Source organism: Hypomesus nipponensis, chromosome 3 (genome assembly GCF_054491055.1).
Source record: "Hypomesus nipponensis isolate SF chromosome 3, ASM5449105v1, whole genome shotgun sequence".
NCBI lineage: Eukaryota > Metazoa > Chordata > Actinopteri > Osmeriformes > Osmeridae > Hypomesus > Hypomesus nipponensis.
In genome coordinates, this window is record NC_140363.1 from 16,627,501 (window position 1) to 16,639,021 (window position 11,521).

The 11,521-nt window shown below is 46.8% G+C and overlaps 1 protein-coding gene across 2 annotated transcripts in view; it reads right to left on the bottom strand.

Moving 5' to 3' along the window:
- The window catches only part of rcan3 (regulator of calcineurin 3), a 24,946-nt gene extending 13,477 nt beyond the window's left edge, over positions 1–11,469 (bottom strand). The window contains exons 1-2 of one of the 2 annotated variants that reach the window (XM_084683289.1): positions 11,005–11,469; positions 9,585–9,960 (exon numbers count right to left, since the gene is read on the bottom strand). In XM_084683289.1, coding sequence (XP_084539415.1) covers positions 9,585–9,785 — 201 coding nt within the window. In that variant the 5' untranslated portion in view covers positions 9,786–9,960; positions 11,005–11,469. Of the gene's footprint in view, positions 1–1,855; positions 2,189–9,584; positions 9,961–11,004 lie in introns of those variants that run through there. The other variant, XM_084683290.1, reaches the window with a different exon arrangement.
- Between the last annotated feature and the right edge of the window lie 52 nt (positions 11,470–11,521).

Consider the following 11,521-nt stretch of genomic DNA (forward strand, 5'->3'; position numbering starts at 1 on the left):
CTTCCTACATTGATCCATGTTTGGCAAAGTACGAACGTGATGGATGAGTATACAACAAAACTTCATCCATCACAGAATCTATGCCCTGTACCATCACACACACACACCCACACGAAAACACAAGACACACACAAAGGAGTTGCCCGCGTCTAATCAGTTCACCCAGATCCCAGAGGTAGGAGATGAGATTATGTTGTGGTGGTCTGATCCTGAGATATTAATACAATCAGATGAGTTGACCCTTCCCGAACCAGCCGAGGAAAACAGACACAAGCAGACAGCTGACAGAGCTCAGTCAGAACCCCACCCCCATGTGCTCTAATCCCTCCCCCTCCCTGTCCCTGTCTCTGGACTGTGCCAGAAACCAGGATTAGTCCTGCTTTTTGTGCCATCCCAAAGTCAACACACTCAACCCTCTCAGCTCTGTGTGGCCCCGTTCCCCCCCACCCCCCACCCCCCTCCCCCCCACCCCCCCTCCCCCACCACAACTTGTTTCAGACCGCGACACAGTGCAACTCTCTCTTCCAAACTCAGCCCTGGGGAAGTAAAGGAGTGAATATAGGTCGGTTGAGGTGGTTTGGGGGGATGAGGTTGTTAATGATTAGGGGTGATTGGGGGTGGTTAGGGGTGGACATGGGGTGGATATGAGATGGTTTGGGGTAATTCTGGGTTGGTAGAGTGGTTATTTGGTAGTTACGGGTAGTTAGGTGAGTTTATGAATCGTTATGGTGTGGTTATGGGTGCTTATGGGTTAGTTATAGGTACTTATTACCTCATGAAGATGTTACAAACATAATTAGAGTGGTTAGAGTTGGTTATGGGGTAGTTAAGCATGCGGCTATGTGTGGTTACAGGGATATTTGGGGTAGTTAAGGGTGGTTATGGAGGGAATTGTTCAAGGTATTTATAGGGTAGTTTGGGGTGGTTACAGAGTTGTTTAAGCGAAGCTTATGGGCTAGTTAGGGAAGCTTATGGGTTGGTTATGGTTAGAGAAGATTATGGGCTGGTTGAGGTGGCTGTTTTCTGGTTGTAGAGGGATGTTTAAATTTGATTGAGAAGATGTGATGGAAACATGAAGAAGAAGATTGTGAAAAAGTTATTTGAGTTAACTGCTCATTTTGAACATAAAGTGGATTAATCAATCGCTCTCTATCACTCTCCCTCGCTCTCTCTCTTTCTCTTTCCTCCATAATGACAGACAGACAGTCGTCAGGGAGAAAATGTTCTGCCAATTAATTTTTGTAAAAGGTTAATAGGCTCTGGGACCATCTGCATGACTTTCGAAATAACCACTCTGCTAACGCGTTATACGGTGCGCACGCCGCTCACACGGATCCGAGCCTTGAAATTGGGTACCTGCATTGCTGAGATGGGGAGGTGGAGAAGGAGGAGAGGAGACGGTGCCTCACTGCGTCTATGCTTCCCTAACACTTTTGTGTTTCAGCATTGACCATCCTATCCAGCAATCCCCTCCCCTTTACATTTACGTATGTAATTTGCGCACGAAAACTGGTCCGTGCTTGCACATAAGAGATGAATACCGCATGCAGTGGAAGTCTGCTGCATGCAGACTACCCCCCTCTCCCCCCCCCCCCCCCGTTCCCCCCACTTCTGCAATCCAACAAACGTCAGTCAGATAAAATCATGGCACCGGGGTCGACCATGCGCATAAGACATGCATCTTAATGAACTGCGGTTTCATTGATAAAAATGTCGCCTCTCAATGGGGCTGCGTTGTAGGTCAACAATACATGCACTTTCAGGACATGCAGTGAGAGAACGACTTCGGCTGATAAACATCTGACAAAGGGGGGCAAAATGTAATTATTAAACGTGCAGTTTAGTCAAACTATACCTGCATTTTGTCGGATGTAAACACTTCGGTGTCTACTTCGCAGGCGATGATGGTTACCATCTCCAGTTTCATATTTATTGATGGCATTCCCTTTCGTAGCTGAGAGAAAGATAGATAAAATAAATTCTTTCGTTGCTCTACTCTGAGTCTTCAGAGAAGATGCAGGTGATTACAACTCCAATGAACGGGTTTGGGACGAGGAGCTGTCGTGTCCTGTCCTCACTGACTGCACTAGTGCGCTATTGAAAGTGATGCAGCAGCAGCAACCTCTCTTTCTCTATCACTCTCTCTCTTTTTCTCTCTCTCTTTCGCTCTCTCAAACAACGCGCTCGCGCTCCCGTGTGGAGCGAGCAGAACAGTCACATTCGCGAGAGCGCCAAGATGCGCGCGGCCTGGCACAACATTGACGTCATTACCACCCTCGTTTGTTCATTCGCGCAACGCCATTGGTCCTTTTACCCCGGTCCACTTGTGTTCGTCAGTACGTGCACGGGGCACTGCAGAATGAACAGTCCAGTTCTTTCTGCTTTCATTATTTTCTATAAATCCATCATTCTGTTATTTTACCTGTCAGTACAGCAGTAATCAACGGGACACATTTCTGTATGAACAAACAGTTACAAATCAGTATTTTCAGAAATATATAGGCCTACAGCAGCTATTTGTGAAATCCTATAATATGACATTACTCAGCATTGTGAGTTTCATCGCGTGATGGTCAAAATGTTACCCTCTAAAATCCTAACAGATTTTTGAACTCCTACAGCAGTCTTTCTGAGTCATGATTTATTTAATTATTCAATGTTCTTTCAGGAAGAAAGAGAGGACCTACCACAGCACTGTAAAGATATTTTTGAACCACTCACACCTGGCCCAGAGTGGCTAATTAACGTGAGGAGTATCTATTTACATAAACAGTATCTTCCATGAGCTAGGCCCCATGCGCACTGCTCCTCAAGTACATGGTCACTACAGAAGCCGCGCACCCATGCACGGCAAAATACAGGAGGCCTAGTGTCATATTCACAACAACTGCCACCCCTCCGCTGTCTCATATTCACGATGCAATGTGAATTTGTTCTCGAGCTGCAAATCCACTCGGTCCAAACTTCCAACGGTCAAGACTGCATGACCACTTATTATCCCTCTGCCAGCTCTGTTTAATTATTGGTCAGCTAAGAAAATAAGTCTCATAAGCTCCTGTCATACTGGCTGAGAGGGGCTATTTATAATATCTGTCTGCACGCCACAGTTCATGACACAACCACAGGACAATGATCAGACGCACGCACATGGAGCGATATGACCACAGACACGTGCATGCCGATTTGAACTTGACTATACTACGGCTTCGGAGCATGTCTGGCAACGCAAAAGTAGCATTGAGTAGGCTTTTTCCAGTCTGTACTGTATAGAAGTGTACATATCTGTAGTAGTCACCAAACTGTGCATTGGAGGTGCTCAGGCTATGCTGCGTACAACTGTGTTCTACTGTTAAGACCGCGAGCCCAACAGACAGACAACACATAGACATCCTGTGCTAAGCTGTAGAGCAGAGTTCTTGAGACGTGTCGTTAGCTATTTCTTGTTACTCTCCCGTAGGATAGATGGTCACGGATGATAAGCCAGTTCCCACCCCCTCGTTTTAAATGACGTATTTCCTTTGAGATCCTGCAGCACCACAATAGCTGCACATTTGGTTACTTTATTAGTCACTCAGTTAGAGGTGTTAAGTTAGCTTGTATGTACATGTGTTGATATGTGTTCATGTGTATATAAACAATAATCTTTCCCAGACACTCTCCTTGCGTGAAAAAACAGCAATTTTTGAAGCGTTAAATACCGCGAGGAGTGTTTTTATACCGTAGATCCATAGCCTCATCAAGCCAAATCAACCCTCCTGATGTTAAATTCACTTCTCTGTGCAATCATGCTGTATGAGACAGTAAGTCGGCATGGAGCACTGATACCATGGCGATCAAACAGCAGTAGGAGCGATGCAGCCAGCCCTGGGAGAGTCAGGCTCTTAGTATTCCGTAGCTGGGCTCTGCAGAGGAACACAGGAAATCAGGGCAGTGGATCATCATGCTGGTCTTCCAAGTACGCATGCGCGCAAACACACTCGTGAACCCCCACACACAGGCATACACACACACACATACACACACACACAAGCAGGCAGGCAGGCAGTTTTATAAACACTCATTCATAGCCAGAGCACATCCAGATGATACAGAGTTCTCACGTAAACATGTCAAGCAGGAGGAGGCCAGATAAAGTGCAGGATAGATCAGACGAGGGCAGATGTGTCACTGGGCTGTTGTGTGATCGCTGTTGTTGTTGTGTGAGCAGATGTGGGTTGAGGGGGGAGGGAGAGGGGAGGAGGGGGGAACGTGAACCAAGCCCTGGGCACAATTACACCCCCACCTCCAACCACTGGGCCTTGGCCCACCATGCTGCCTCATTTAGCCCTGCCCAGCCCAGCCTACCCTTGCCCAGCCCTGCCCAGCTTTGCCTCTGGCAACTATGCAGCTGGCGTAATCTAGGCCAAGCTATTTATATAAACAAACAGGGAGCCAGGGGGAGCCAGAGAGGAGAGGACCAGGCTGACCAGGTGCAGTGGACAGCAGGGCAGCCGGCGTGTCAGAGAAATGAAGGATGCTACCTTTTATTGTGTATAAAATGATACTGTGTTCAGCATTCCTTGCAAGTAGAAAGGGGAACCTTACCAAGTGAACTCTAGGCGAACTGTAGGCATCACCAAGCAAACATGCATGTAAACATGCAGACTTTCATCTTAACTGAGCATGTCATAAACTTGCTGATTCTAAAGTAAGCCTGGCAGTGTAAAACTTTGTAAACTTCCACTCAGAGACGCACACACATACACATGATTTTTATGGCTTCTACACACGCACCATTCATACACAATTCATGCACTAAAAAAAATTGCATTTATACATTCATTCAACGAAACGGACAATCTCTCTGTTTACACTTAGTGGCAGCAGTTCCAACATACCTCTACGGACATGTAGATTGAATGTATGTATGGTGTGTAGATAAATGAGCCGTTAAATGACAGTCCAGTGTTTCAGGTTAGTGTTCCCAGCCTGGTCCACAGCCAGGAGTTTAGCCTAGTCCAGAGACTTACCAGCCCAGGGGGAAGAGCACGGGGCAAGGCCCTGACAAGCAGGGATGGAGGGATGGATAAGAGGAGGATGAAGGGATGGATAAGAGGAGGATGAAGGGATGGATAAGAGGAGGATGAAGGGATGGAGAAGATGAAGTGATGGAGAAGAGGAGGATGACAGGATGGAGAAGAGGAGGATGAAGGGATGGAGAAGAGGAGGATGAAGGGATGGAGAAGAGGAGGATGAAGTGATGGAGAAGAGGCGGGTGAGAGACGAGATCCCTCTATGTACACGCGAGTAGATGACCCCCGAGCTCCACCGGTCATCCCTAAACCAGGTCACATGGTCAGACACAAACACACACACACACACACAACAATGCATGCCTGGCCACATCAACACGTGCACACAAACACACACACAGACACATTCACACACGCATACACAAACACATCCACGATCCCAAACGCATTCCACAAACACATTCACAAATGCATAAAAAAAATCTAAAAGCATCCACAAGCACAAAGGAACGTTGACAGTGTTACAGTGTTCTGAAAGATGGTGTGTGACATTGTCTGAGGCAGACTGACAGGGAGAGAAAAGGAGAGGAGGGGAGAGAGGGGTGGAGACAGAGAAATGAATAGAGTGTTCCCCCCCTCTCCTGCTCTGGTTGTTAACACTAAGAGGTACCTACCAAACCAGAGACATTTTAAGATTAGTCATTTCTATAGAGGAAGAGGAGGGAGAGGAAAACAAAATTAGAGAAGAAAATAGATAAATCAGACGAGTGAAATAAAGATATTTAAAGCAACAATAGAATAAATAAATAGCACGCAGTGGGAAGAGAGAGAGAAAGCGTGAGAGAGATTAATGCCTTATTTTTCTTTTTAGAAAGACTCACTGGCTGCCAAACCAATAAGACTAACCCACAAAAAAAAACTAGCAAAGAAACCACTCTAAAATTCCGTCAATAGTCCTTCTCTCCAAGGACAATGAGAACAGGGTCAATGTTTGGCTTCCACGAAATGGAGGACTAATCAACATGTTTGACCACCAGCCAGAAACTCAGAGGTAAAGGCAAGTATTTAATCACACTGTTTCATCAACCCTCTAGACTGGTTCAGCTCTTTTATTTAAGTCTAATGCACCATGATAGGAGCTGTCGGATAGAAAAACCTGCCAATACAATCGGACCATTCCTGTGGTCTGTCTCTGGATAACAAGTTCAGTAAATGTAACTTTCCAGTATTGTGCAGTCTGATTCCACCTGAGAGACAGACAGACAGACAGACAGACAGACAGACAGACAGACAGACAGACAGACAGACAGAGGAGGGAGCATAATATGAAACATCCTCATTATACATAACAGAGAGCAATGTGTCTGTTCACCTTTGACATCATTCATGTCCATCTGATTCCCTCACAGTGTGGTGAATGAAAGACCTCCGTATTTACATACAACTGTATGAGGGTTAGAGAACCCAGTCTATACCTGGGGGAGCCAGGGTTAGAGAACCCAGTCTATTCCTGGGGGAGCCAGGGTTAGAGAACCCAGTCTATACCTGGGCTAGCCAGGGTTAGAGAACCCAGTCTATTCCTGGGGGAGCCAGGGTTAGAGAACCCAGTCTATACCTGGGCTAGCCAGGGTTAGAGAACCCAGTCTGTACCTGGGGGAGCCAGGGTTAGAGAACCCAGTCTGTACCTGGGGGAGCCAGGGTTAGAGAACCCAGTCTATACCTGGGGGAGCCAGGGTTAGAGAACCCAGTCTATTCCTGGGGGAGCCAGGGTTAGAGAACCCAGTCTATACCTGGGGGAGCCAGGGTTAGAGAACCCAGTCTATACCTGGGGGAGCCAGGGTTAGAGAACCCAGTCTGTACCTGGGGGAGCCAGGGTTAGAGAACCCAGTCTGTACCTGGGGGAGCCAGGGTTAGAGAACCCAGTCTATACCTGGGGGAGCCAGGGTAGAGAAACCCAGTCTCTAAACCTGAGGTACCAGCGGCCAACAGCACCATAGCAGGGTTGTTTATGGAAATACTCTCATCTTGCAGTAACCTTGCCTAAGTGTAATCCTTGGACCAGGACAAGGTCCTCTGGTAGATCAGGACTGTTCCTGCTCAGTGCTCCCAGCAGGAACCAGACTAACATAACCACACAGGCCACCAGAGAGACGGTTAAACTCTACAATGCATCATGGGTGACCTTCAGCCCGCTGCGTTCCCCCTTACGTTTCCCCTGGGGACAAAGACCCAGAAATAGATGGTCCTGTCTTCACGCACACAGCCCCTCCCCTTCAGTGTGTGTTGGTCTGGTGTAGATGGAGAAAAACACCGGCGACTGACCTCAGTCAAAAACACATCATGGAGAATTCCTGCTTTGGCCTAGGTGTCAGTGTTTTGGTACCAAAACAGTGCACAAGTCAAATTTCCATCCCAACCTAGCTGGGAACACACAGTTTTTTTGTTCCACCTGCTCTTATTGTAGTTACAGAGAAGGTTGAAAACTGACAAACATCTTTCTGAAGCTTTCCACCATTCATCTCAAGCCATCCAGTGTCATCCTCATGATCCGGAACCTCCTCTTCTAGAGGCTAACGAATCCGGCACCGACTGTTCACAAGAGCAGCACTACAAACATCACTTGTTATCCTGCCGGCAGAGAGTAAAGAGGCCTGGACGACCAACGCCTGACCTCCAGCATCAAGGAGGAGTAGGAGTCTTCTCTTTCTACTCTGCCTCAGAGAAACTCAGCAGAGCAATACACTGCAGATAAAAGAGAAGTGTGTCACTCGTTTTGTTGTTGCTTTTGTTGTTCGCTAATGCAGGACGGATGAGAAGAAAGCTTTTTGCAGCGCCCCCAGTCTCGCTCCTAAAAGCTCCTGATGTAAAAAAAAAATAATCATGAAAACCCAGGGCGCGGCGACTCTCACTGCACAGCAAACTAGCTGATTACCATGGCAACCTAATACTCTTAACCTTCTAGAACCTTGCATGGATGTTCCGTGTGTCTATGGGATGTTCTGTTATTGTTGAGACTAAGCTCAAGGCCCTGAGACACGATTCCGACTGGTTTTTAGAATGTAGGTTACTTTGTTCTCTCCCTCTCTCCCTCTCTCCCTCTCTCCCTCTCTCCCTCTCTCCTTCTCGGTCTCTCTCCTCCTCTTTCTATCTCCCTCTCCCTCTCCTTCTCTCTTAATTTCTCTCTCTCCCTCTCTCCTTCTCTGTCTCTCTGTCTCTCTCCTTCTCTGTCTCTCCCTCTCTCCTTCTCTGTCTCTCTGTCTCTCTCCTTCTCTGTCTCTCCCTCTCTCCTTCTCTGTCTCTCTGTCTCTCTCTGCTAAGTACCAGTGAGGGTGAGTTGAGGACTTGAGGCGGAATCCAAAGCGGATTTAACAAAGGAAGAGGGAACACATGACCGGATGAAATGCCAGGCAGGTATGTATGATATTCATGTACACAACATGGACATGGGCTTAGAAAATCCAGCCAAAGATTTGTGATTGAAAATGGTGTGTGTAAAAAATATAATACATAAAAATCTATGCTTCGGTGCTTGTGATTGAGCAACCAAACATTCACTGATCAAGATAATGACATGTTCCTTCTCTGTGTACAACCTGGCTTGGATTTTGAAAGTTTAAATAAGTGTTGAGGGGTTTATTTTTAGAGCTGCAATTGAACTGTACAGTGAACAATCACATTGACATTCAGTTACTGAGGGGTGAGGGGGCGGCATTTCCACTTAAAAGAGAGAGAGAGAATCCTAATGAAGCCAGGACTCAGAAATGAAGGAGAGGGAGGAGAGAGAGAGGCGGGGGGGCGGGGGGGGGGGCTCAGTTACTGCTAGGAGCAATGGGTGTACAAACAGAAAAACTCACAAAGCAGGAGTGATTCATTTAAAAGGATTTGTATCCCAATTTTAGACTCCTTGCCTTGTGTAATGAGAGTATTGGTATGTTTGGAGAAGGGGAGAGAGATAAAGAGAGAGAGGTATAGTGAGAGAGTGCCTCTCTTTCTCTCTCGCCATTACACAAGGCTGGAGAGAGACAGAGAAAGAGAGGTAGAGAGAATATGTGTGTGTGCGAGAGAGAGAGAGAGAGAGAGAGAGAGAGAGAGAGAGAGAGAGAGAGAGAGAGAGAGAGAATAGAGAGGGAGAGAGAGAGAATAGAGAGGGAGAGTGAGAGAGGATGAGAGAAACAGTGAGAGAGGGAAACAGATAGTGAGGGAGTGTGAGAGCGAAAGAGAGAAGGTTGCTCAGCGTGCCAGCTGGAGGGATGGATGCCACTGAGGTATAATTGGATTACAGGGGCAGAAAATTAAGTGTTTATGTCTTCCCTCCTCCAGTAAACCTGGGCTCATCTCTCCCCTTTTGGAGTGGCAGATGAAGGTGTGACCCTCAGTCACATCATCTTATCTCTGGGGGAGAGCTAAAAGAAACAAACAGTCACCACGAAGAGGGTGTGTGTGTGTGTGTGTGGGGGGGGGGGGCATGGGTTGGAGGGGGGGCATACCATATCTCATACCTGGAGAACACCCACATCTCGCACTCTCACACACACACACACACACAGGAAGTGACTTCTCCGATGGTCTCACCCGATGTGGCTCTTCCTCGAACACAGCCTGGTGGACGCCGCAGGCGAACAGAGCGGTGCGCAAGTCGCTCACGTCCATCATCTCCGTGGCCTCCTCGTGTTCCTCCTCCCCAAACACCATCTCCTCCTCCTCCTCCTCCTCCGGGTCGCTGCTGTATGTCTCAGAGCCATTGCTCCATGCCTTCGACCCCTCCCGCAGCATCACCAGGCTGGCAGGGAGCTGGACGCAGGGGGCTGCTGGGGCCGGGGCTGGGGCTGGGTCACGGGAGGCTAGGTCAGGGGAGTCACTAGGACTTGGGGGTGGGGGCAGGGTTAGGGTAACAGTAGCTGGCTCCAGCGAGGGAAGAGGAAAAGAGAGGGAAGAGGACCGAGGATGTCTGGGAGAATCAGATCAAGAGGATGTGTTTTATTTCATCAGGCACTTCACATGTGTTTATTGTCAATATGATTTGTAATCTGAATATTGTCTGTGTGTATGGTGTGAAATGTGATGTTGTAAATTGTATTGTCACATGATAGATTGTAGGACCCCAGGAAGAATAGCTTCAGCTTATGCTGGAGCTAATGGGGATCCAAATAAAACAGACAAACAAACATCTCCTCCTTCTTCCGTGTTGTTCTAACTCAGTCTGAGGATGAGATAGTTTCCTGTCTGTGATACTTTCCTTAATAGCTGACTTTCTTTTGGTTCGTGAGTGTTCAGTACGTCTTTTCTATGACTCTGGTCATGAGTATTACATGTAAACATCACACAGGGACTCTGCTCTCCAGCACCACCTGGCGGCGCGTGGTGGAACGGGCGCTAAAGTCAGCATGGGCACGTCAATGTTTACAATGTTATAATCAGTTATTATGGTCTTCAAGAATCACGACAGGCTATGTATCAAATGTAGAGAAAGGTTGACATGTCCGTTAACTTCCTTGTCAACAATGTTGGTTGACAAGGTAGGATGTAACGTTACTTACAGAAACCTTCATGAGTGTTCACAGACAGCTGACATATTCAATATAGCCCTCAATCCCTCCCTGAGGATCTCTATAGTCTGTTAATACAATTATAATGATGAAGACTATGAAACATAGTAGGCTACAATGTGCCAGTGCCTCCCATATTCTAAAGCCTGCACTGTCTAGTCTAGGCTATAACAGATGATAGACGACATATAATAATTGTATGAAGCTAACAGCAATGAAAACATGATGTTGGTAGATCAGAGCGAGAGACGTAAATTAATAAGCTTATCTGCGGAGCTGAGCTGAGGCAACAAACTCCCCACTTAATGTCAAAACGACATCGAGGCGTCACTAAATCAGACGAACCCTTAGGGGTTTGTTATGTTAAAACAATGAAGTATTAGCCCTGTACAATATTTGAAAATGATCAAAGTACATATATTTGACTGTTTAGGGTATATACTTACCACTATCAGACAGACAAACAATTGCAGCGTGGGATTTTATTTGTACGAAGAACAATTAACTATTTTCACCATTGCACGATGGTTAGTATGAATATTCAGAAAATAATATTGGTTTTGACGTTTCCCTCAGATGCAGTCACTACATTAGACTACTGTATGCCACAGTATGTGACGCAGCCTACGACAATTACATTCACAGTAGGGTGAGGCCAATGATAAAGAGGCCGGTAGATTGTCAGCCAATGGTGATCGAGCAAGGGGAGGATTTTGTAGTTCAAGATTGGTGGCAAGTGCTCCGTAAACACGCAAACAAGTGGTAGGCCGATACAGACGCTGAAAGACATTTAACTAGAGAGACACTATTGACAAGCAGCGCATTTGCCAGGTATCCTTTGTCGCCGTCAAAAATGTCCCTCATATATAAAAATGTCCCTCATATATGGATCAGCCAGGAATGTCTCTACTCTCAGTCATGTCGACATAGCTAACTCCCTCTGTCTCACTCGTACTTTTTTTT